General features: G+C 37.9%; 4 protein-coding genes across 5 annotated transcripts; 2 read left to right on the forward strand and 2 right to left on the reverse strand.

Annotated features, from left to right (window-relative positions):
* Positions 1–718: 718 nt before the first annotated feature.
* Positions 719–6,205, forward strand: LOC133729643 (splicing factor U2af large subunit B-like). Of its 2 annotated transcripts, none has more exons than XM_062157209.1 (18): positions 719–868; positions 1,133–1,317; positions 1,474–1,602; positions 1,863–1,930; positions 2,451–2,509; positions 2,623–2,664; positions 2,754–2,813; positions 2,908–2,968; positions 3,099–3,226; positions 3,667–3,782; positions 3,896–3,994; positions 4,118–4,193; positions 4,324–4,412; positions 4,508–4,574; positions 4,655–4,753; positions 4,951–5,032; positions 5,122–5,189; positions 5,656–6,205. In XM_062157209.1, exons 1-18 carry the CDS (start codon positions 749–751, stop codon positions 5,791–5,793), a joined length of 1,686 nt encoding a protein of 561 aa, XP_062013193.1. In that variant the 5' UTR covers positions 719–748; the 3' UTR covers positions 5,794–6,205. The 2 variants fall into 2 exon arrangements, with proteins under 2 accessions (XP_062013193.1, XP_062013194.1); XM_062157210.1 differs by having other exon boundaries at positions 4,511–4,574.
* An 818-nt stretch (positions 6,206–7,023) lies between these two features.
* Positions 7,024–8,314, forward strand: LOC133733332 (stem-specific protein TSJT1-like). The gene is made up of 3 exons (XM_062160976.1): positions 7,024–7,335; positions 7,486–7,726; positions 7,818–8,314. The coding sequence occupies exons 1-3, from the start codon at positions 7,124–7,126 to the stop codon at positions 8,130–8,132; spliced, it is 768 nt and encodes a 255-aa protein (XP_062016960.1). The 5' UTR covers positions 7,024–7,123; the 3' UTR covers positions 8,133–8,314.
* Positions 8,315–9,106: 792 nt separating this feature from the next.
* Positions 9,107–13,326, reverse strand: LOC133729644 (uncharacterized). The gene is made up of 12 exons (XM_062157211.1): positions 12,930–13,326; positions 12,765–12,849; positions 12,554–12,684; positions 12,359–12,461; positions 12,240–12,254; positions 11,814–11,959; positions 11,508–11,697; positions 10,881–10,955; positions 10,544–10,660; positions 10,115–10,159; positions 9,694–9,792; positions 9,107–9,507 (listed from the first exon to the last, which is right to left on the reverse strand). Exons 1-12 carry the CDS (start codon positions 13,220–13,222, stop codon positions 9,487–9,489), a joined length of 1,320 nt encoding a protein of 439 aa, XP_062013195.1. The 5' UTR covers positions 13,223–13,326; the 3' UTR covers positions 9,107–9,486.
* Positions 13,327–13,903: 577 nt separating this feature from the next.
* Positions 13,904–23,290, reverse strand: LOC133729645 (mediator of RNA polymerase II transcription subunit 16). The gene is made up of 17 exons (XM_062157212.1): positions 22,790–23,290; positions 22,320–22,388; positions 21,797–21,885; positions 21,375–21,487; positions 21,111–21,212; positions 20,862–20,952; positions 20,147–20,743; positions 18,969–19,587; positions 18,755–18,834; positions 18,478–18,560; positions 17,697–17,933; positions 16,867–17,038; positions 15,990–16,510; positions 15,570–15,746; positions 14,811–15,188; positions 14,361–14,716; positions 13,904–14,242 (listed from the first exon to the last, which is right to left on the reverse strand). Exons 1-16 carry the CDS (start codon positions 23,050–23,052, stop codon positions 14,570–14,572), a joined length of 3,738 nt encoding a protein of 1,245 aa, XP_062013196.1. The 5' UTR covers positions 23,053–23,290; the 3' UTR covers positions 13,904–14,242; positions 14,361–14,569.
* Between the last annotated feature and the right edge of the window lie 3,250 nt (positions 23,291–26,540).

A 26,540-nucleotide genomic window follows, 5' to 3' on the forward strand; every position in this document is an offset into this window, starting at 1 on the left:
AGCCTTACCCAAAAGATTAGAGAAAAGACAAAAAATTAAGAAAGAGAGATGATGAAGGACAAACTTCTTCGTGCGTGGAGAGAATAACTTTGATAGACATTTTTTTTTTTTTTTTTTTTGTGAAGAGGAAACTTTGATAGACTTTTTGAAATCTTTGGTCTGGAGGCTGGAAAATTATTGGAGTTTGATATGTATGTAGTGTTAACTAAAGTCCATGATTATCCATGATTTTCTAATTCTATAAGTATGAATGATATTTTGAATACCTCTGTACTTTTATTCATTTTTAAAAGTCCTAATTGAATACCCCTAGATTTTGGTGGAATTCATGAAGTCTTTACAAATCCTAATTGAATACCACAAGACTTTCATGGACTGTTAAAAGTCTATATTGAATACACCCAGACTTTTAAATTCCATAGATTTCTTTAAAAGTTCCACTAATTCCATATACAATACACCCCCCTTAGTATATTGAAATGATATGGTGGTGCATCAACTTGCACGTTATGGGCTACTACAGTCTAGTATGACTTTCTTAGCCGCACAGACAGTGTACAGAGACACCATGCTACTTCAAGTTTGAGGACACGTGTCGGTGAAGAAACTTGTGGGCTCCTTAGTCGAAGAGACAAAAGCTCAGGCCTGTTTCCCATTACGGGCCTGACCAGAAAAAAAGGCTCCGCATCAATTTTGGGCCGTCGAAACCAAACCGGCCCAATAACGGAGCTAAAATACGTAAATTGTAATGGTTTTCACATACCTCAGATCCAAAGCTGCTTCTTCTTCTTCTGGTTTCAGCGAATTTCCAAAACTAGGGTTTGGACCTCAAAATCAAGCAACAATGTCAGACTACGATGGCAGCAAGGTCCTTCTTTATACCTCATCATTGAATTACTGACCTAATTTTCTTATTCTATGCCTTCTTCCTTTATCTCAATCTATATGTTTCTGTTGAAGTTTTTGGAATTTTGGCTGTGAAATTAAGAAGAAAAAGTGCGTAATCGAATGAATTTGCTTATTCTGAATATGAAAAATTGAGAGAAAACGAAGCATGATTGTGTTTGGATTTGGTGTTTTGTGATTGTTTGAATTGGAAATATGACTGAGTGAGTTTGATTGATTGCTTCAGCACAAGTCTCATGGATCGGAGCGCGAGAGCTCATGGAGAGAGCGAGAGAGGGGTCATGATAGGGAGAGAGATGATGACCGGTATTCGAGAGATGCAAGGGACTACAAGGATAGAAGTGGAAGGTTTGACAGAGGGAGGAACAAGTATAGTGGATATAGCGGCCGTCGGAATCAGGATTATGACAGGTTAATGATGTGCATATACTTTTTATGAATTACGAGCTGTTATTTGCAGTGTTTGACTCTTTTAATGGAGTAAGGGTGTCTGAGTTGTTGTCATTTTCAGTGTTTATGCAACTTTGTGAAGTTCTGATATGCTTACATGATATGTTTCTTCTGTAGGAGTCGTGATTATGATCAAGATAGGCATCGCGATTATGATCAAGATAGAGATAGGAGGCATAGACATAGGTCGCCTTCGCCTTCAAGGGAAGAAGATAGGGAGAGATCTTCCCGTTCTCGTTCAAAGAGGTAAGGAAATTTTATATACATGTTGAGTCGCTTTGATATTTGCCACTGTGATCATGACACATTTGATATTATCTTAGTTTATAGGATTTTGGTCAATCATGTTACCTTAGTCGCATTTGCGGTTAAATGATGGTGCTCAAAAGAACAATGCTTATTTCATTAGCGTCAGCAGAATACAATTTAGATTTCCACCGCTAATGTTTTGTCTCGAAAGCTGCATTCTCATTGCAATCTTCTTGCAATTTTATCTTTTTCTACAGCAAGCGCGCAAGTGGTTTTGACATGGCACCACCTGCTGGGGCAGTGCTACCTACTGCTGCTGCCTCAGGTTTGGATCTAACTACTCAATCACCAGTTCTTTCAATCCAAAGAATATGTAGCATCTTCAATCTCTTAGTATCGCCTCATCTCCTGTTGTTTTGTTCATGCATCTGAAAAAACTAGATTTATAATGGTTTACTTCAGAAACTGAGAGCGATTGTTGTGTTGTTTGGTTGTTGTCTGTGGTTGCTTGTATGTGTTTGCTTTTATGGTTTGGGTAAGAAGGCGATGTTGAGTTGGCGTGACTACGTAGCTTGGTGTTCAAGAGAGAACCAATGCAACGAATAGCTGGATCTTCTTCTCCTTCGGCTGATACAGTTGCCATTTGGTAGACTTACAGATGTTTCCCTACCATCTGCAATGATGGAATTTGTTTCTTACTTAATTATTTCATGGTATAATAAAAACGACACAAAATGTATTACAATACCAGTGCAGTTGTGACATGTTTTTTCGTTACATTACTTATCCTTATGTTATTGCTTGTTCCCCTTTTGTTAGTATTAATAATGCAGGACAACTCTCAGGTATTCCACAATCAATGCCGGGAGTAGTACAAAATGTATTACCGTTCGGGACAGCATATGTATGTAATTTTCACCAGTATAAGCTTTGTTTTTTTGTTTGTTTTCATATGTGCTGTTTTGTCATCGTCAATAACCTTATTTATTTTTATTTTTTATTTTTTTAATGGTAAAGCCGACACTTCCCATGATGCCAGCCCAAGCCATGACTCAACAGGTAAATTTTGTATTATCTATATTCAGATACCATATTCACGCATTTAAATTATCTTATAAACTTGTTTTCCTTGTTTCTCTCTCTTATAGGCTACAAGGCATGCACGACGGGTATATGTTGGCGGGCTTCCCCCACTGGCCAATGAGCAGGTGATCTTTTAAATTCTTCTATGCCTCTTATTTGTTCAAAGACATTTTCTTGTTATGTTTGTAAGACTTTGGAGTGTTCTCTCTTTTGTTGCAGACAATTGCCACGTTCTTTAGTCAAGTCATGGCTGCCATTGGAGGGAATTCAGTTGGTCCAGGTCAGTCTATTCATAATCCTACTTTAACTTTTCTCTGCATGCATGTTTTTTCTGTTACATCATTGGGGATCTACCTGCAATGCATTAATATATTTCATGGGTTTTTATCTGAGAACAGTGTGTTTTCCAGTATCTGAACTAGCAGGTGATGCGGTAGTAAATGTCTACATAAATCATGAGAAGAAGTTTGCATTTGTGGAGATGAGAACGGTCGAAGAAGCGAGTAATGCGATGGCCTTAGATGGGATTATATTTGAGGTAGCCAATTTCAATCATTCATTAAATTTGTTTTTTGTTTAAAATCTGTGTTAGTTGTCATAAGGAAGGTGTTAATGACAAAGTACTGTAAAATATGAATGTTAGGGTGAAATAGAAAGCACATCTAACTCTTTTGAAACGTTGTCACGTGTATCTAATTAAAACTTTGTCAATGCTTAAAGTGCTATATATTTATTACATAGAAGTATTCTAAATACTTTAAAAAGAATGAGATTTGTACTATTAACTAGATGGTTATCTCGGTGTCAAGTTACTGGGACATGATAGGGATGTGATTTCTGAATCTTTTAAAGTTGTATTAGTTATTCAAAAATTTGTGGTGTTGGTCGTCCTGCAAAGTGTTGTTGTGTGTGTGTGCATACATAAATGTTCTTTCTTGAACTCTTCCTTCATCTGACATGCTCCTTCTAATTGCTCAGGGGGTTGCTGTGAGGGTACGAAGGCCAACAGACTACAATCCTACATTAGCTGCAGCACTTGGTCCTAACCAACCAAGTCCCCATCTCAACTTGGCTGCTGTGGGGCTCACACAAGGGTAAAGTTTACTTTTAGCTATGGACTCTATATTATTCCTATCTACTTCTTTTAAACTCTTTGAGTTGAGTTGGAAAGATCTTCTGGTATTCTAAATTTGGATTTGCCTGGCAGTGCTGTTGGTGGAGCAGAGGGACCTGATCGTATCTTTGTGGGTGGACTACCATACTACTTCACTGAAGCACAGATAAGGGAATTGCTACAATCCTTTGGGTATGGGCTATAGTGCAATTTGGCTGTTCTTGTCTGTGACTGTTCTTCTGGAATCTTCTTTTTTACCCATCATTTATGATCAGCCATAAGTGCATATTCTGATAGTAAAGTTGACTTTTGCAGACCACTTCGTGGATTTGACCTCGTGAAGGATAAAGATACTGGAAATTCTAAAGGATATGGGTTCTGTGTTTATCAGGTAATCGTCAAGGATGAGCCGCCCTTGCTCTTGATTGGTTATCTCCCTTTTCTTTTATGTATGTGCACTGCTTTATGCTTCTTGGAGATTACTCCTAGAAATTTGTCTAACTGATGTTCAAAAACTTCAGGATCCAGCTGTGACTGACATTGCTTGTGGTGCTCTTAATGGCTTAAAAATGGGCGATAAAACTTTAACCGTCCGGCGTGCTACTGCCAAGTTGGTTTCTTTCAAATCAATGCCACCTTTTTCTTTTTCCAATTATTTCAAGCCTATTTACCTAAGTTCTAACCGTTTTGTAATTCTCTTTACAGCAGCGTGCAATCTAAATCAGAGCAAGAAAATATCTTGGTACAGGCACAACAGCATATTGCTATGCAGGTAAGGAATAACTATCTTTGGTTCCTCTTTATTATATACAAATACATTGTTGACTTATTTGTTTATTTCCTTGTTTGTAGAAAATGGCGATGCAGGTTGTTGACATGAATCGTTTTGGGAATGGGATGGCATCAGTGGTAACTACAGAAATGCCCACAAAAGTCCTTTGTTTGACAGAGGTATTATTAGGCATTGACACAGAATAACCTTGCAATGAAAGTTATGTAGCAGACATGCATTGTGTCTGTATAGTTGGTTTTGGCATCCATCTTTTAGTTTCTTCTTCCTTTTTTTTTTTTGTTTTTCATTTGACATCTGGGTTAATACTTGATGGTTTCAACTGATGGCTAATTCTTGTGCTTTATTACAATGGAAGGCAATTACTGCTGATCAACTAGGTGACGATGAAGAGTACGTGGAAATATTAGAAGACATGAAGGATGAATGCAGCAAATTTGGTATTCATATTACATGATTTATGTCTTCTGTGTTTATACATTTGTTTAGAACTCAGGACTAAGAAATATCTCTTGTTTGGAATGGTTAGGAACTCTGTTGAATGTTGTTATTCCCCGTTCTAATCAAGATGGAGAAGAGATCTCAGGTGTTGGAAAGGTATTTGAACTCGTTCTCTCTCCTTTTATTCCTCCTGTTTTTTCTTGGGTATTGAATATATGCATCTTTCTCTTCAATATTGAGTCTGGATGTGGCATCTGTCAGTTATATGTGTACGTGTTTGGTTGGCCAATAGTATACAGGCCCCATTCACAATTTTCTTGGCTGGTCTGTCTGTTCCCATCTGAAAGTACTTAGCATGCTGTTTGCTAGCTGTGGGGAAAATCACTTATAGTCCTGATGGGCATGATGGGATGTTTTTCACTCACTCTAGAGCTTTCACTATACTAGTGCTGTATAATAAACTGGTGATGTAATATTGCATACTACTGTTTTGGACTTGGTTATCAGTAACTAGTAGGGTAACACCTATTTGCAAGCATTTGGTCATGCAGTCTTGTTTTGGCAATTCTCAAATTTTGGTGATTGCATTTGTCATTATGCTATCTTATAGTTTCACTTGCAGGTGTTCTTGGAATATTCTGATACTGGAAGCTGTGCCAATGCAAAGAACGTACTTGGTGGGAGAAAATTTGGAGGGAACATAGTGAATGCGTATTATTATCCTGAAGACAAATACTCTAGCAAAGACTATAGTGCATAAGAGTTGCTTAGCTCCACAACTTGAAATTTTGTATTGCAATGTGAAATAGGATAGCCGTGTTCATTTGATGTAATATAGGGAACGGCTGGTCTGTTAATTTGACGGGCAGACCTTTTCTTTCGTTGTTCTTTAGATGTGTTGTTGGCTTAGATTTGTGGTATTTATATTCTCAAAAAAAAAGATTTGTGGTATTTATGTACTTAAAAAGGGTGATTTGTTCCAGTATAGACCATTTACTTTATTAATGGTCTTTTCATTTGGCTAGTAGTTTCTTCTTCTTTTTTCATTCGAGGGATGTTGAGCCTAGAAGCTGTATGATACAATTTAGTACTGGCAATAGCTTCTTCAATTTTTGTGGACCACCTCTTCACGATTTCAATAATGGAATTGTCTTTATCTTCTTCAAGGATCATATTGTACACTGTACAGATACCTAAATATTTTTTGTTATAGCCAGGTTATTAGAAAGATGACCTAAAAATTGAATATTTCGATCTTCAGAGAAAATCTGGTCAATCTTACCAAAAAATTTACATTATTGATCAATCTCTATATATTCATCCCTTCTTAAAGTATAAATCTCACTAAAATGATCATCTTCTCTCATAAAAATGTATTGTGTGGTAAATTAATCTAACATGGGCCATTCCAAGCTTGGGGAGAGTCAAATGGTCCACCAACTCTTTTGGGCCATGGCAAGCTCCGGAAGAGTCAAATGGCACATGAACCCTTGTGGGCCATCCAGCATGGTCCGTACGTAAATATAAACAAAGCTTCGCCGACAAGATGGATATGATGACTCATCTCAGTGTCACTGTTCTAACCTTTGACTATTTCCTTTTCATACCAATCACCTTAAACTGTTTCTAAATCTAGACTGACCGTATGCAAAGACCAAATCTGCGAAAAACGACGGCCAATCGTCTCGCCACGTCACGTAGGTATATGATTGTTTAGAAGCACGTTTGTCTGCAAAAAAAAAAAAAAAAAAAAACGCACGTAGCTCTAAAATTTACGGCTTTAACTAGATTTGTTAAAAGATTATTGTCTCCGAAAATTTTTCTATGCAGCGAAACTATCTCAGTTTAATTTGGTGGGCTAAAGAAATAGATCGAATCTCAAATCTATCTAAAACTTCGCGCCTCCTCGAAAGTTTTGGATAACATTGCCACCACACCACCTTCAAAATAGTCCTATAAACAACTATATATACCCCATAAGAAACTCATTCTTCTCCATCACTATCTATCTCCCTCTTTGTTTACCTACTAGAAATCCTATCTTTGTTTGTTTTGCTTTGTTTGAAAGAAGAAGAAGAAGAAGAAGAAAGATGCTTGCTATATTCAACAAGGAAGTGGTGCAGCCACCACAGGAGCTCAACAGCCCCGCCACGCCGTCGGCCAAGAAGCCGAAGCATCCTCAGGAGATTGTGAAGGATTTCATGTCATGCCATGATGCCAATAATGCTTTCTCTGTTTGCTTTGGAAACAAGTCGTTGCTCGCTTATGTTCGGCCACAAAATTCCTTCTCCATGAATCAGAGGTACCTTTCCCTCCTCTTTGTAATTCGGTTTTTTATTTCCATGGATCAGATTGTTTTTCACTATTTTCATGTCATACTAAATAAGCACATAGGGTTGGATCTAGATAGATCTGAATGAATCAATGACTTAAATTATTTTATCACATGCAGGTTGTTCTGTTCTTTGGATAACATATACTGCGTTTTCTTGGGGAGCCTGAACAACCTCAGCAGCCTGATCAAGCAATATGGGCTTTCAAAGGGCACCAATGAGGCCATGTTTGTAGTGCAGGCTTATCGGACCCTCCGTGACCGGGGTCCATACCCAGCCGATCAGGTCCTCAAAGATCTGGACGGCAACTTCGGATTTGTGATCTATGACACCAAGGCTGGAACTGTTTTTGCTTCCTTGGTAATTAACTTGCTACACAAGCAACCTCATCCTATTGTTGTCATTTTACTTTGTTCTCAACACTTTTTGTGCTTGCTTTCGGTTTGTGCAGGATGCTAATGAAGGAGTTAGCCTATATTGGGGGATTGCAGCAGATGGCTCCGTCGTGATTTCCGACAACTTGGGGGTCATAAAGGAAAGCTGTTCCAAGTCCTTTGCTCCATTCCCAACTGGGTGCATGTTCCACAGTGAGCAGGGACTGATGAGCTTTGAGCACCCAACAAGGAAGATGAAGGCAATGCCTAGGATTGATAGTGAGGGCGTCATGTGTGGAGCCAACTTCAAGGCTGATGCCCAATCAAAGATTCACAATATGCCACGTGTTGGAAGTGAAGCCAACTGGGCTGCTTGGGGGCAACAAGCCTAGAGTTTCCGAGACCCAGGAATTTGATGACAAATCCTAATTTTCCAAATGAAATGACTCATGTTTACCTTAATTATTACTGGCTTAAGTTTGAGTATTCAAGTATATATTCCTTCCTTTTTTCACCTTTAGATGAGTATCTATGTACATTACATGAATGAAATAAATTTTCTGGATCAATAGCATTTTCCCATATTCCCTTTTGATATGATGATAGTAATATGGAAAAGACAAAACTATGATTCGAAACAGAAGATAGAAGCCTTACGATATTGAGATGGCAGGCTTCCATTCCTATGCCATTTACCGGGCTTGGACCATGTCTCCCGAACAATCTCAGTACATATGGCGCAAGACGATTCCACATATCGAGGTCGGAATGGGATCGGGTCTTTTCACGTCTCACCGTAGTGCCCGGTTTGTCTTGATTTCCGATTGATGAACAAGAAGGGAGTTTGTTTACTTGCTTAGTGCGAAAGGCTAAAGATTCAATCCAGCCACAGGTTCCCCGGTGCTTCTAATATTATCCTATTTGAGTCTCTCGAAAGACCAATAGCCGACATCTACGATAGAGTGAAAGAGAATATGGTTTCTATCCACTTAATCAAGGTATCGATTTTAAAGAGGCTGGAGACTTCTACTATAAACAAAGGGATTAATGCCGACTTTGATTTGTGTACAATAGTGCTGCTTTTCCTGGACTACTACCGGAAAAGAGGTAAGTTAGGGGCATTCTTAAAATTAAAGCTAAACAAGAAAGGGACATTCTTAAGAGCACTTCGCATTGGAAAATTCCGAGTGTAAATTTACTTTGTAACTCCATCAACATTTTGGTAAAGACTTGGAAAATATGCAATACTCAAGTTATGGTGTTCACCACTGAGAAGTCTCAACCCTATCCATTGTAAAATAAAAAGTCTAAATCTACGACTCATAACAAAACAGAGTTAAATGGAAAGGATTAGTAGGTACTTCAATAGAGTTAACTGAAGTTCATTCAAATTAAGTACTTCAATAGATCTCTGATGTAACAATAGTTTCCAAGAAATTATCTATAATCTAATCAGCTAAATCTTTTACAGACTACTTTCCTTCCTCACAAGTCACAACTAAATTTGGAAGCCAGTTTCTGGGCATTCTAATCTTACAACTTTACATTTGCTACCCAAAGAATCGAGCTGTCACATACTAGGATAACTCTTTTGTGGAAAAACCGAAAAAGGCATTGCTAAAGCAAGTCTTCAAAGGTTGGAGGGGTAAGCATCACAACCCAGTGAACTAGCGGCTTGCCTCTCAACCATAATGGATAAATGTCCTCAAAAGACAGGAATCAAAACCGATCACAACTAAGGCATCATCAGTCCAGATCCACAAATATCTGCAACAAGTCCAGAAGACTGGTCAGAACAGAACAATAACCGAAAGCATCTGGTTTTAGAGTTTAGATTGGAAAGGCAAATGCCTTGGCATAACTCTCAGAAAAAGCCATGCTAGTAGCTGTTTGGATGAAATAATTCCAACTGACAGGTACCTTAACTATTGTTTTAAGAAAATCAAAACTAACCTCTACATCTGGCAAAGGGTCGTATGATTTCCTCTCCATTGTGTTTAAAACGGTAATGCCTGTGATCTTCTGAACTCCAAGTTTGGTAGCAATGAGGTTCTACATTGACAAAGAGCAGCTCTAAGGAATTACTCAACAGATAAGAAAATCATAAGCTAATTGTTTTAAATATGAAATCATAATTCAATGTTGGTAGTAGAGTACATGAGGTAACACCTAGCCCATGCAAGTGAGGCTAAAGATGCCCGTGCCCATGCATGGAAGCGAGGCTAGGCATATAGAATGATGTCCCAACCCCAGAACTTTTGGTAAAAGGTCTAATGTCATGGTGTGAAAAGATATATTTACTGATGCTTCCATTGAAACTATCCTACTAATCAATCATTATTAAGACAATAAGCTGACAGATTATTTTTCGTACCAGATGAAATTCCTTGGAACCAAATGCTTCAATACTCGGAAATACCTGTACATATTTCAAATTCATAGATCAGTTAACTAAACGCTTAAAAGTAGAATTTCAAAATATGAGTTTAGATATCTAACTCTTGGTTCTTTGCTTTATCTTTCATCAAGAAAAATCATGTAAGCCACTTGACTTAGTTCAAAGTTCAAAGAGTTTATGAGGTCTATTACATACAGTAAGCCTACAACATCAAGCAATAAAAAATGAAAGAAAAAACATTCAATGACGCCAATAAAAAATGCTTGACTTAACATGAGAGTTTTACACTTAGAGCAACTATAGGAGTAGATGTGAAATGATTATATTGAGGCAGACCAACCTTATAAACTTCGAAAGGACTAGTGAAGACAAATTTGGATATGAGAATAAGATTCAACACATTACCACAGTTTGAAGACCATTAATCACGACAACCTTCTCCTCACGTGAATCATCTTGTGATAAAGAAACTTCAAAAGGGCCAAGTTCTTTTTCTGTCTCATTTGCTAATTTTAAGTGTAGCTGCATGACGTTTTAGTTGGTCAGTACCAACTCATTTATTTAAATTATTCTCACCAACTCCATATACTGAAGAATGACGAGTAAAGTATGTAAATATGGGGGAAGTATAAAGTTCAACAGCCACAAGAAGTCACAGATGGTAATTTCTGATATACATTGTCAAGCTGCAGTAACCTAATTAACCAGACACATATTAGACATCAAGAATATGTAAAATTACCAAAAAGGGTCTTTCCAATTTGATGCCAGATGGTATCTCCACAACTTGCAACTCAATATCCTTTCGTGTTATGGGCTGTAAATAGTATATCAACAGTATCAATGTGATGTGCATAATATTTAACCCAAAACAATAATCTGTGAAACAACATAAAATCCATGAATGTCCTTTCTTGCAATGTAGTTCACAACAATTAAATATTTTGAATGTTAAAACAGTAAACTCTATAAGTTTAACTTCTCAATTTCCATTGAAGTTATCAAATGATTTAAATTTCAACTTAACCTCACATGACAAACTTCAAATGGCAAGCAACTTATGCATGCGACCTGTGAACTAAACTTACCCAAGGATAGTCCTAGTAAATTAAAAACAAAAATTCAGACATTGCAAACATCCTATTCCCAACTTGTCTAACATTGCATGTGCCTGCGATATATACATAACCGCAGACACGGAGTAATACACTTCATATGCATATTAATATATATTTACAATTAGAATATGGAATTCTGATTAAACAGATTTTTCCGAAGAGAATGAAACACTGCAGGGATAAAATGAAATAAACAAATAGTGGACCAACATTCTTCCTTGTTATTATATTTGTCAAAAATGAAAACTCACAGTGCCCATAATTTGTTGTGTTTGTAGGCGACCAGGTTCACCCAGATTTGTTCGCCACGTTATCTGAAGTTTACCAAGAATATTGCTTCCCTCCACTTTCGTTTGGGCAGAGCCATGTGATATTAACTGATAAAGATAGTTACGAACTCCTCCGCCAGATCTGATGAGAACTGGTGGCTTAAACATCTCTCTGTCATCAATAACTCAAAATATGAGTGATAACACCAATTTTAGACTTGAAGAAAGATAAGAAATAAGAATAAGGAAGAATTGAAATTCTGCTGACAAAAAGCATATTATTTTGACCTTGTTTGAGATTTTGCCTCAGAATGGTGTTCATCAGCTTTTAGAAGTTTTGCACCCCAATGCCCAGCAGGCTCAAACTCAACTTGGTCCATAAAAAGATTTGATTTCGTATGATTTTCAATGCAAGCTTCTAAAAAGGTAGTTTCCTGGTGACAATGCAGATATCAAAGGGAGGATTATTGCAGGCAAATGCTTAAATCAAAATACATATATTTAACAGAATGAGAGGGCATTCAAACAGTTATGAACAAGATCAGAGTTGTTACTTAAGGGTTGTTACTTAGGCCTGAAGGATATGCAAGCTCAGATCCTTCAATGTAGCTCAAGGGACAATCATAAATGTTTGTATCCAAACACCATGTATTTTATATCCAAAAGACTGAATTTTTAAACTTCAGCTAACAGATTCATTGAACGTCAACGTACCTTAACAATGCGGACCTGCACATCAAATCAAATTCAAATTCCCTCAGCACTAGCGAAACATTGTCATTTAAGGAATATGATTCGAACTGCAGATGCAAATGCCAAGGCCTAAATCATACCTTAGTCCGGACCGAAAGAGGATTTGCCACAATGAATTTGAAGAATTGCGGTAGATATTTACGCTCGCCATCACCATCATTGTACAATGCAGTACACACCAACCTAAATGTCAGTCAACACAAACGCAACCACAATCAGAATGTAAAACAACAAAGACAATGGCAATGGTGATGAGTGATAATGAGCAAGCTTACGTGTGAGCTCCGAGTTCCTTCACATCATGCTCAACAATGAAGTCATAACGCCCTCCGGCACGAATGGACTCAACCGGCGATTTCGACGTCTCCAACAGCACAAGCCTCTGCCTCTCTGTTTGCATCTCCGCCTACAATTTCCAACAGATCATCATTGTTTCACCAAAACCATAATAATTAGGGCAAAATTTTCGAAATTTCGAAATCGAACCTTGATAATAATGTCCCTGACTTCGAAATTGGAGCTGTTATTGATGCTAATGTAGCTACAAAACGTCTCCCCTAAGTAAATTGCTCTGCAAAATTTTCAAAGACGAACAATTTCACTAAACAAAGCTGAAGAAGAAGAAGAAGAAGGTTCTAGAGAGAGAGTGACCCGAAGGCTTGGGGGAGGACGAGGAGGCCGGAGACGCCGATGGAGTCGGAGGGGTGGTGGAGGAGCAATCTGGTGCGGTAGCTGGGATCGGAGGAGTCGGGGGAGGACACGTGGCTGTCGAGGAGGCGAGGGACCTGTGCGGCGGCGACCGGGTCGTCGAAGATGTCCTCGCCGACGAGGAGATCGGCGGGGTCGAGCAGGAGCGGAATGGAGTCCACCTGGAATGAAGGCTTGCAGAGACGCATCACCCTGAAGGCCAGTGAGTGGGGTCCACCTTGCCCGGTGCTACTCATCGCTTCTTCTCCGATTAAACGATTCGGTTTGCTTCGAGATTTCAACGCTTCTTCTTTCTTTCAGAGGTTTTCGTGTGTGTCACAGTTCCCGGCAAATTACTATTTTCACGTATATTCACCCTCTTTTTTTTTTGTGTATCTAACATATGTTTTTACTCGGAAAATTTTACGGTACATTAATGATTTAAATTTATGTAGTAGTTCTACAAATATTGATGCAACAGTGAACTTGAATGTTATATTATAGAAGGCAGTGAACTCTTGTTTAGTATATAATTTTTTTTTTTTTTTTTATTTTAGTCACTTTAAATGATCGCTTGTGACTTGTGAGATTCATTTTTTGACCATACAAGTAATGAGAAATCTTTTCCCCGTGACACTGTTCATAAAATTACTTGTCCATTCATTAACAAAAAAAATTTACTTGTCCAGAAGTTTGATGACAGAAATAATTTCATTTCATTTGGAACGTATGTTAATCTTAATTATTCATTTTGATTGTTCATGTATATGTTTGTTCCTTGAAATGCTTGAACAACTCTTAGATCCAGATGTAATAGACCCTTTTTTTTTTTTTTTTTTTGGAACATGAATGTGTCATTTTGCAGTAATTGAAATAATACAAGGATCAGTTATGGAGGTGTAATTTATATGGCCAATCTACATAAGTGAGACTATATATAAGGAGAAAGCTGATTTGACATTGAGGTGATGAACCTCCATTTTACAACAGGCCATTTGCTGAAAAAGCAGAACCCAGGAAAAAAAAAAGAAAAGGGTCATATACATTTGCTTCATTCACGAATGGCGATGACTCGCGTTATAGACTTGAAGGAACCACTGCCCTCACACCCATGGCTCATAAATTAGAGTTCATACTACTACCTGTTACATATCAACATAACAAGTGGAGGGAGTAGTCAAGAACAAACTGGTCATATGAACTTTCGCTGAGGCTAGACACCCCAGCCACAACTATTAATTCATCAAGGTCAGGGCTGCAACCCACAAAATGGAAACCTGAAGTGAATCAAGAAAATTGACGTAATGCATCACAAAATCTGACAGAGTTTAACTTTAATAAGAAAAACAATTGCATAGCAAGATCTGTTAATAAAAGATCAGTTTGACTGCTCACCGAGATAATCTTCTATTATTGGTCGCCTTAACAAACACCTGTCTGGTCTGGTTTATATACCGACCTGCCTTACATGACTTGGCCACCAATGATCAGCAGCCAGTGTATCATTAGTTGTCAATGATCAGCAATGTCTTATGCACCTCCACGGTGGATCTCACCACATATTAAAAAGTAAAAGAAAGAACCCGTGAGTCAGTTCAGAAGTCTTATACAACTCGAACCCATGTTCCACCACACATAGGACAGCAATAAGCCCAGCGGCTGATCCACCAAGTCTCCCGCTCAGTTTGATTAGGTGGACTAGTAGCACCTTGGGAAGCAAAAGCTGAAGTCTGCCGTAAACATCTGATGCACTGCATATGCATAGTTGCAGAAAATTAAAACTGAAGAACAAACTAATAATCTTGGAAGCAAAAAGAAAGCACAGAGGGAGTTTTCATATCAAACCTTATACCAAACACCATCAAGACCAGTCTTCCATACAGCAGTAACAACATCTCTCCGTGATCCCATTATACCAAGATATGCCCCTAGACCCACAGATGTGTTTAAGCCAAATGCTGCATCTCTTTCAGACATTCTGCGCTTCCTCGGCCACAGGCCACGGGCTCCATAATAGACATCAGAACTTTCCATCAATCCCAAATCGACTGGGTCATGAGAATTACATAGCTTGGGAGTATCATCTAGAAGGCCCACATCATCCGGATCAGACCAAGGCCCACCATACATATTCCGTCTGTGCCACTCTTCAGCTGGAGGGTGGAGTTCTAATTCTCGGAGTAACAGACCAGCAGCATCAGCACCTCTAGGCCGGGGCATATTCTGTAGCACCCATCAGAGAAAAGAAAGAATATTAGAGAGGAATTCCACCCTGACATATTGCATGAGAAAGAACTATAAATTACTATATGGAATTTTTCAGAAATTATAAGCAACCACTTGAAAAGAAAGCTGCAGAACCACTTTCTAAGCATGTTATTCCAACTACGACCTGGGGTTTCAAATTTACCACAAATCCCACTTATGGAAGATCAAGCAGCAGCATATCCTGCTGCATATGGTTTCTGGTATACACCAAAACTGAAGCTGTCTACAATTCTCATTTTTTGCAGTTTCACTCGACACCATTACTGATGAAAAGTGAGGGCAACACCCTATGTAATTGCATCATAATTGGTCGTCTTTCAGGAAATCCAACAATACCTGCATATGAGGGCCGAGGGATGCTTCCACCACTTCTGGGAGTACAGTATAATTCCCATCAATGTAATGCAGCCGCACTTGAATGTTGCCGCTTCCCACCTGAGAAACTGGCAATGGATGAACCAGGTTTGCTGTTCTTTTGCAAAGATCCATAAGGATGAGAAAAAGGACTTTCACCTACATCACAGTAACAGATACATCATTCTAGATTCTGCTTACAGTATGACGGAGGAATTATTAAATTAACTGACAATGCCCTCAGTGTGTAAAATTCACTATTGAGGCATGAAGATTGAAAAAAAAGGTACTCTCAATTTACAGATCAACTATTGTAGAAATTAAGCTATATATAAACATAAACACTTAAAACTAGATATCATCTGTGTGCACATTTAAAATAAAAAAGCATTCAGTTTTTACCTCCTCAAAAGTGTATCCCTGACCAGCATTTCCAGCACCTAATCTTGACCTTCCAGCAGGTCCTTCCTCAACTCCTTTTGCTGCAGGTATGATCTGACCAGCCCGAGCTACCTGACTCTCCTCCGGTCTAACTATGGTTGAGGATGGTCTTACAGATACAGAACTGATTTCCTCCACTTTCCCAGGAGCCCCAGGCTGAGGCTTTTGCATGTTTGCATCTGTATTTCTCTGTGCAGCCCCAGTAAAACGGGGTAGCTGAGTTCGCCGAAAGAAAAAACAGAAAAGCAAAAGCTGGCATAATCTATGAAGAAAATGGCAATCCCCAATCAGCCTAACAGCAGGTGTTCCTGGAAATGTTCCTGTGTTTATACTTATTGGCATGAAAGAAGATGGACCACTGATGGGGTTTGGGGTGGAATTGGGCACTCCATCAGAGGTACTACTGATCTTGGCAATGGCACCTTGTACCCAAGCTTGCATCTGGGTGTTTCCTGTGGAAGATGTTGGTCCATTTTGACCTCCTGAAAAAGCATGGCATTACATTGTCAAAGATATGCTCCAACAAAGCAACACAAAATAGGAGACCAAATAAGAGGTATAATATAGTTAAAATCTGCTCGTTGATAATATTATTACAAAAAGAAAAAATTATCCCCAACTACTTCTGTAAGAAGAAGCATGCTACACAAACACGCAGCTGCCTTGAAAGTTCTAATTACTAAATGGTTTGGCATTCAGGATCAACCAATATTTGTTCACTTCTGAATGACACCATTGTTTAACTTGAATCACAATTCTTTTTTTATCATTTTACAGTTGAACCCAACAATAGAGTTAATCTTTTTAGCTTTCCCTAAAAAGGTAAGTGCATACTGACCCTGATTAGTTGCAGGAGAACCCGTACTCTGGGTAGGACTAGCTACCATATTGCGATTGCTACCAGTGCCAGCAGTAACAGCATGGCTGGCCAATGTGCGGCAAAAACTAGCATAGCGCCGCAAGCGAGTGATGAAATGTGAAGCTAGATCAAGAACTGCATCAACGTAAGCCTGTATTACAATGGAAAAATTAGGAAAGAAAAAAGGAAATTTGAAGGAAAATCTTAAATTATTGATATCCGTGGACACATTAGCAAACCTTCAAGGACGCGGGTGGGGCAAACTTGGGCTAATAAAATACTACATTACATTTTACGTTTCTTTTCTGAAAAATATATATATATATTATGTGGTTGCATCACATCCAATGCAACCAATTGACAATTTTGTGAGTCATTTGTTCTTCATCTTTTTCTGCTCATTTTTTCTTCTGTGGTTGCCAATAGTTGGCCTTTTGCTGTTGCATCTCATCAGTACTAGAAATGAAGAGCTTCTCTTCCCCCCCCCCCCCCCAACATATTGACTTCTAAAATTACAAAGAAAGCCTACTAATTTCAAAAAAGATTAAAAAATTAAAAGAACTGCAAATTGATCATGCTTTGAGTTTAGAATATGGGTGTAGATAGTGTGGACGTGTATCATAAAGTCAAGGTTCTAAATGTTAACCAATACGTTTTGAAAATATTGAATATTGGGTATCCGCAAGTAACAGCAGAGTATCATATCAGATGATATGCGATATGAAAGCATCCGGATCTTCATTGAATAACCCTCAACACAAAAAGCCAAAAATTCAAGAGTGAAGAGATGAACAGAATCAACGACCAACCTGAATATTTGACACAAGTGCTGGCTCAACAGCCATTGCTTCAGGATCAATGCTGGATAAAGTTTCACCAGATGCCAGCCATGGCTCTTGTACCAAAGCAGATGGATTTATCAAAGCTGATTCAATTCCTTTCCCAAGCATGTCTAGCAACAGCCTAGCTTGCATGTCTAGAACCATTGCCCTAACTTCTTGTGCATTTGTGCCTTCCAGCAGCCTGCATTTTATCCTATCTAGACTCTGCATAACATGTAAAATTTTCTTAGTCAAACCAATAAAACCGGTCTAAGAAGATAAGAAATTAAAACCGGCATTATAATGGTGCATAAACTACAACCCCGTCACAAACCCAAATAGAGGGGATAAAGATGATAATAGGACTAAAAAGCCATGATGCAACCATGCAAATCAAGGGTGGATGAAAACTCAGTCTTTAAAGCAAAAATTATACTTGCAGGCTTGAGTCGAAATAAAAGCTCTAACAAAGACAAAATGCTGCATGCTTTTTTTCATTATAGTCAGTGGGAAAAATCAGTTTCAAACAATTGTAAGACAACGTTCTTTTATATAATAAGCAAAAGACACTTTTAGGACCTTCAACCTAAAACATGAAAATTAGTCATTAAAATTATAAAAAGAAGATATCCAGGGGAGAGTATACAATTGTAAAGAGGAGAGGAGCAACTAAATTCCACCTACTATGATGACATCCAAGTTCAGAATTTTATGAAATTACAAATTACATAGCTTTACAACTACTTATCTATGTTTCAGAGAAACTTACAGGACCGTACTGTTGTCTGTGCTGAGTAGAAGGAAGAGAATGAAAATCTGCATCCAATACTGCAATGACACTGTTCAGAGAAACTGCACCATAAACAAATAGCAATGTCAGAAAAGGCGCAAGGCATCATTTAGAAACTATCGTAAAAAGCATGAATAAATGACTTGGAAGAACAGAAAGCCCCTTCCATTAAAATGCATATAGAAAGATTGAAAGAATATTTCCCAAATTACCATGCATTACTAACAGTAATACAACAAAAGAAATCCTAACTTACCAATGCCATCTTCGGCAGCACTCTGTGTACACCCAACTGCATCCCACCAATCAACTCCAACCAAAAGACTCCACCAAAATCTGCCATGACAATTGCCAATTTAATGACATACAAACTAAATAGTTCATCCAACCTCTACCTATGTACGTAAACATCTACAGGTACTAATTGTGGGGGATTCAAGATTTCAAAGGTACAAAGCCTTTGAAAGTACCTTTCTGCAATTGCACGTTCCCACGTTGATGAGTTCGCCTTCACTTGACTGCTTGGAACAGCGGGTGGAAGAACACGTAGTATTTTTAAAATGGTACGGTCCTTACTACTGTCATGCCAAACAGAAGCTGAGCAGCAGCTTGTCGATGAGAAGGCAGGAGCAGCAATTGCAGATCCAACGTTAATCTGGTAGTTGTCAACAGGTGTGAAGTTTGGACCAGAGAATATGTGAACCCCGCCCCGAAGAAAAGCAACAGCAATTTCACCACCATGAGCAGAATAGACTATTCGAGCAAGAGTTCTAACATCACTTGGCAGGTCAAAAGGATCAAAATTGACTCTTTTTGCCTTTTCAATGCTAGAATCAGGTGTCTTCTTTGGCTCAGAGATTACTCCTGTTGCAGCTGCTTGGTGACTTTTAAAATCATTAGTTGGTTGTATACATGTGTCCACTTTGGACAGCCAAACTGTTTGCATGGGTGCCTGCCCACCAAAAGTGGAAGTGGGATTCCCAAATATTTGATGAAGCACAACTGGCTGAACGGATGATTCCCAGCGTTGCACTCTCCATCCTGTAATTGAAGGACCCTCATCTGGATCATAAGGCGACATGTATTGTCCTGCACAGGTGTAAACAAAGGGTACACTTTATGTTACTTGTATACTGCCCATGTATTCTAAGATAGATTTGATTCTTATCCATAATACATGATAAATAATTCGACCTCCTAAGCCCACTAAGCTGTACACAGAAAATACACACAACAAATGGTAGACAATAAACACTTGATGAAAGTAGGTTTTACATCAAAAGTACTTGGAGAAACTTAAAAGAAATGAGGAGATTGGCCAAGGTGGTGTTCCAACAGTATGAATAATGATGACGAAAATAGGCTATGATTCTGTTAAATTCATCATATGCAAGGATGTAAGGATATCACACCCTAAACCCTAAAAGCTCATATCCATCAACAAGAGGAACAAAAAGTAAAGACAGTTTACAAAACCTAGAACTCTTACAAGTGACTTACGGAGAAAATATGTGGGAAGAATGTACATCTACAATTCTAGACTAGGTATTAACAATGAAATTAAACAAATGCTTGTTTTATTATACCAATAGCCTGAAATTGAATTTAGAGAAGGACAAAAGGTTTTAAGAAAGAACTAAAGTAGTACCCTCAACTATGACAACAGCAATGACAGAACCACCCCGAGTTGGATCAAAGGCAACTGCAGTAACTCCAGATCCCCACGTGGTGGTTGTTGCAGATTGAGCTGCAGCCTCAGGGCTCACATATGCTGAAAAATTTGAAACTGGGGAGCAATGGAGTGGTACAGTATCACTGAAATCTGAATCTGTCTGCTTTCGCCCTTGCTTTGATTCGGATATTAGATAATCTTGCCAGCTAAACAAATATGCAGCTAAAGGGGAAAAACCTGCCCAATTGGGTGGACTTATTGAAGGTGGGACCCCATTGCTTGTGGTTATCTTCGGTGTTACGTGAAATCCATTGCCAAGACCAGGAGTGACCTCCCAAACAACAACAGTAGATGGGTTTACAATTGGAACACCTGCAACATGCATAGCACCACTATCTGTTATGATAGCATCAGCAGCCATGATTCCACTAGGCCCAGCGCCCAAGAGTCCCTTGCTCGTTTGAAACCACTTTGGTGCTGCAGTACTTTGATTAGGAGGCCATTGAGACCAATGAAGCTGAACAGAGCCTGACGAGAAAACAGAACAGACACAGAGAAAATTTGGCCACCTATCTGAAACAAAAAAACAAAGAAACAAATATTGCATCAGATGCCAAGCACACTCACATTACAGAATGTAGATCATATCAGAGAACATGAAATTACGAGAGGTCGCAAAGACGAAAAATACCTGAATTCTGGGATTCTTGTGAAAGAAATTTTTCTTCAAAAGTTGACTTCGCATTTGAAGGACTACTTGATTTTGAGGAAAGCCACCTATACTGGTTCATCGAAAAAGGGTAACAAAAAGGAAAAAACAGAACATCAGAACATCAAGGGTAATATAGTTCACAAAATGGAAGTTTGCAGTGAATACATATTAACGAAGTAAAAACATATATTTCGTTTAAGATGAGTAAAGGAGAAGAAAAGTGCTTACCGGTGACACCCCTGATAGCCACTTTGTAACAACTGCAATATCCTGCTGCCATTCATGCTCTAGTAACCAGCTGCTAGCATCACGTACTAAATTAGCTGGCCCCTGTACAGTGATAGAAGATATACACATTTAGATAATAGCTTCGCCAATACTAGTGAGATAAAAAAAAATGAAAATTAAATGCTCATAGTAGCCAATATCATTGCTAATCTGAAAAATCATATATGTAAATATGAAAAAACCCGTCCATCCAGTGTAGCTTACTTGAGAAGGTTGAGTCCAGATCGTTATTCTCCCATGAAAATTAGCAATCAGTAAGGCACGAGGGCAAGAAGTGGGTGACCATTCAATAAACTGAACAGAATCACGAGGAGAATCTGCAAAATGTTCAAAAGGCATTATATTAACAACTTTCATTATATATTCTGCATCATGGAAACAGTCTAATGACTATCAAAACTTCGTAATTGGAAATGTGCAACTAGGATAACTTCAGAAGCAACTAACTTTAAGATCATATGTTGGCTGTTTTTTAAAAAACAATATTATTACTCCACTAGAGGAGTAGAGGTACTTAAATGAATTACAGTTGTTCATTGTTATCAAGCTATTTACTGGCCAGTTATGGTGCGGCAAAACTACCCACAGTCTGAAGAAGCAAAGGCTCTTATAAGAGCAGAAAATACCTGCATTAACATTGAATACTGCACACTCAGTTGGTCGCTCTGGGATTACGATATGAATGGGAATCCAAAAAGGTGGATTTGCATTAGAACTACAGCAAAAACAATTACACAAACAAAAGTCAAAACCCTACCAACCCAGACTAGCTAAATTTTACACTAGAGGAATTAGGAATATTAAGAACTGAACTTTAATTTGCGGACACTAGCTTATTTTACACTAGTGATTTGGAAACAACATTACAATTCTTTGAATATTAAGGATGCAAAATAACTTTAATTAGGAAGGATACGGAGAAGTAAAAAGCTGGATACGATTCCTAAATCTTCTAAGAGAGAACCTCCATTTTCCTTGAATAGTTCTTTCTCATATCCAATTAAAACTCAGAATCAAACAATAAAACAAATTGTAGCTTCCGATAATCACACATATCTCATAATCTCATAATAAAAGAAATCCAACCTATCCTGCGCCAGCTAGTGAGACATTCGCTTGACAGGGCGAAGAATGACAAACAATACTGACCTTGGAATTCTTGCACAAGTTTCTGAGGCACAAGCTATGGCATTCAGCTTCCCACACCAAGCAACAGCACTGCGATTACAAACAAAAAGAGTATGCATTAAGCCAACTATATGTAACTGGCAACATCAAATTAACACAAAACTATGTATATCATCACTAGATCCCGAATTTCGTCCACTGCAGTGGAACCATGTCTCTATGATTAAGAACCATAATCACTTGCATGCAATTTTCCACTACATCAACACTTTCCATATAATCACAAACACCAAATACCAACCTCACCTAATTCAATTCAATTTTTTTTCGATTCATTCACAACTTAGTGAGCTCAAAACCAGTACAATTCCATCGCTTTCTTCATTCCAAACCACACCAGACCCAATTCCAATCAAAATGTGTGCCCCAAAACTAACCTAAACCCAATTCAAAACAAAAAAAAAATTCGATCTTGATTCCATGAAATATACCTAAAATTGCGACAAAGCTCAGGGACGCTCATCTTGTGGAGCAAATCGGACCTGGGCTGCTTGAGCCCAATACAGAAGACGGCGGATGGGCTGACGGAGGAGGCGTCTTCCTCCATCGGATCGTCGTCGTTTTGGGGCTCTTCTTCTTCTTCTTCTTCTTCTTCTTCTTGTGGTTGTTCAGGGTTGGGGGTTTGGGGTTTTTGTTCAATTTCAATTGACTGAGCCAAGCTGGGCTCGTCGTCAGCTTCGTCGACTTGACTCATTTGCCCAAAACCCTAAAACGAATTATATATACAAATTGACAAAGCAGAAGAGAAGAATGTAAGTGGTGGAAAGTCGTAGTTGAAGGCGACAGATATCACTGTGCAGAGAGAGAGAGAGAGAGAGAGAGAGAGAGAGTGGGGTTAGTGTGAGAAAGAGAGAGAGAGAGAGAGTGAGTGGAATTGGGGCTTGGATTTTGTTTTCTTTTTGGGGATTTTGGGTTTTAGGGTTTGGGTGGTGGACAAGGGCATGTGATTGGGAACCCAATTTCTCTGGTGTTGATGAAATTTGGGGCCTAGGGTTTGGGATTTTGTACTCAAGTTTGGGACTTTGGCACTGTTGTGATGATTGGGGAATTAGTACTAGTACTACCCAAGATACACACTTTAAAAAGAAAGGTGCAAAATTTTTTGTTAAAATCGAAAATGGATGTCAGTCTTAAACATCTACGGTTGTGTCTAAAATTGTGTTGTTTTAAATTTTTATTTGATTACATGTCTAGTTTAGAGAGAAACGATGTTCACTACGTCGTATTACTGTTATACATTTAGAGCAACACAATGTTAACTATGATTAAAACACATAATTAATGGAGTGTTGTTGGTCGAAACTATGTCTTAGTATGAATGACTATAGTTACTGTTACGCACTAGATCAACATAATGTTAAGTATAATCAAGACACATAATTGATAGAGCGTTGGTTGGTCGAAACTCGAAACTATATCTTAGTAGAGTAATGCAAGATGCGTCTTTATTCTTAGTTTTTTTTCAATGGTGTCTTTATTCTTAGTTTTAACATGTATGAAAAGATAAATTATTCCATAGTAAAGATTATAAGAGGAAGGAGAGACACAGAATCATGGGAAAAAGTCAGCAGCACAAGGAATCTCCTACATATAAAAAATGCATGTCTGATTGGGAAAGGAGGAGACATCAGTTGGTCTGCTGATGTGCTTCTTTGTCTCTGGCTCACTTGCTGTATGGCCTGGTTTGTGAAGAGAAGAAATCTTGTCCTGGGCATTTCATATTATACTAACTTGAAAAAGGAGACCAAATTTTACAAATCGAAAAAACAATACTAGTTTGTGACCAATTGTTGAAACTTGATACCTGATATGTGCCATGTATTTGCTTCTTATCAGACTTAAAGCAAAACAAAATAGAGCTCTCAATGTTCAACCAGTCAAACTAATTAACCGATGTTGAGCACAGAGCGAATTACTATTCTATCGCCCTAATGATGAAGCTATTGAGAAAGAGTAATACAAACAACTTTTGGACTTTTTAGTGCAGATGGACAGGAAGCTTTTCATTTTTAGTGCAGAGAGACATGAAGCTGCACATATAGAAACAAAAACAGATTGATTTAGACTGCAGCATGTTTGGCAATTGTAGTGATAATGGGGGGAGTGTGGAGCAGGAGACCTGTTTGGTCAAAAAGAAATTAACTTTAGTAGATACGATGAAGAGAGGTAAATGAGAATCAGAGCCATGTGGAAGGAGAATTAGAATTATGATATGCGTCCAGCTCAGGTGCAGATCTAGATGGAGTTGGTAAACAAACTTTTCCCAGATACTTTTAACTCTCCACTCTCCAGTTCCATTTATCTATTTAACTGAAAACAATGCGCTCATTAAAATATCTCGAAAAACACTAAATCATGTAGCTCGTACTATTTTCTTGCACCATGAAGAACAGTTTCGGAATCTAATTAAACATTAGTTCCTCAACTTGACAAAATAGGAAGTGACATGAAACCATAAAATTATGAACTACTAAAATTAGTTACGCTATAACAGTCGAAGTCCTTAAATCTATACTATTCTACTTGTTCCCACAAAGTCACAAACATACGTTTGACTTTGGTATATACCAGAAGCGTATTCTTATATGTACGTCTAGATGAAGAATTATTCTGCTACTCACGACTTTTATAGTTTTATATAGTTGAAAACTTGAGATCTTCCAAGATTGCATGTCTTCAATTCATTCTGACCATGGAAAAAAATGAGTGGTATAGCAAACTACAAAGTACAAGCAGAAGCAGCCGGCCAATTAAATGGGAGGCATTTGTTGACAAATAGCTGTGAAAACCCAAAGATATTTTTATGTGATTATAATTACATATATTCTGCTTACTTGGTCCTTTTTATTTTGCTGCATACTTAGTCTTACTTGATGCCTATCACTATCATAATCAATATTAATTGTTTTCCCTGGTTTTGATACATGTTGTATAACTTTTCCCACACGAAGAATGGTAGAAGATGACTGGTGTAGAGATTAAACCATTCATTACGATAAATTTGATTGAGGTGTGGAAGACTAGGAACAGAAGAGCAAAATTCGTGGATAAGTTTTTGAGAGAATAAATTACGTGAAGACGTGGCTGGTTGATATGGATCCAAATACACGAAGCTCATCTCCAGCCATTGACTTCAAAGTTGCATTGCCTTCATAGAACTAACTCTTTTTGGTCTCGAGGTACGCTTGATAGGCGCCGACTCCGCGGATAACACCCGATTCGTTTGGGATTTATTTCCGTAGTAGTATTTTTTTGTAACGTAGAGCTTTTGTTATAACAGATTTGCTCACTTAAGGGATAATTTTAAAGGATTATGAGTGATAAATACATTTCAATCTCATGTATTAAATATAAAAACAGAAATTATAACAACTTAAAACTGTGCATTTTTTTTCAGCTGTCACACTCACTTGTCCCTCACAGTCCCTTAAAAACTGTCCATTATGAGAATGTCTTTTTGTTCTAATGTAAAAGATGTCGTCTAAATTTATTTGTTAAGTCGTATTTTAATGTTATATTCTCGACGCATTGTCCAAACTATTTATGCTCTCGTATCATTAATACGACATCTTATGCAAATTTGAGTAAGAATGTCTATGTTGTTCTATAAGTTGCCCAAAAGGCTTCGCTTTGTAATTGTTTCCTTTCCTTCTCAAAAAAAGGAAAAAAAAATGTCTATATTGTTCCCATTATGAATCAAAGGGTTTGTGTGCTGATACACTGCTTGTATTAAAATGATCTCAACTCAGTTTTATGTTAAACACCCTACACAACTTTGAAACTAAACTAATCGTAAACTTGAAGTGATATGGTTTTATAACAAGTCGGCACAGACACTTCTAATAGAGGATTATGCAAAAGTTTTCGGTCAGTCTAATCTCAAAAACAAAAGTTGTTATTTTTATGAAAAGTTTGAGAAAACTGTTTCTTTTTTTAAGAATAGTGTGTCTAATGCTGTATTGAGTTTAAACTGTTGAATATATATATAAAAAAAAAAAATTCTATACACTGACAGTGCTAGTGAACTTAATATGTAATATTATTCCTCAATATTTGTGGTAAATCTCATCCGAAACTGTTACCTAATATGCAATATTAGTCCTTAACATTTATGATCAACCTAATTCACCCAATAAATGCATAATGATGTGGAAATTTTGAAAAATGATGCAATGCAAATTT

This window comes from Rosa rugosa, chromosome 2 (assembly GCF_958449725.1).
Source record: "Rosa rugosa chromosome 2, drRosRugo1.1, whole genome shotgun sequence".
Classification (NCBI taxonomy): Eukaryota; Viridiplantae; Streptophyta; class Magnoliopsida; order Rosales; family Rosaceae; genus Rosa; species Rosa rugosa.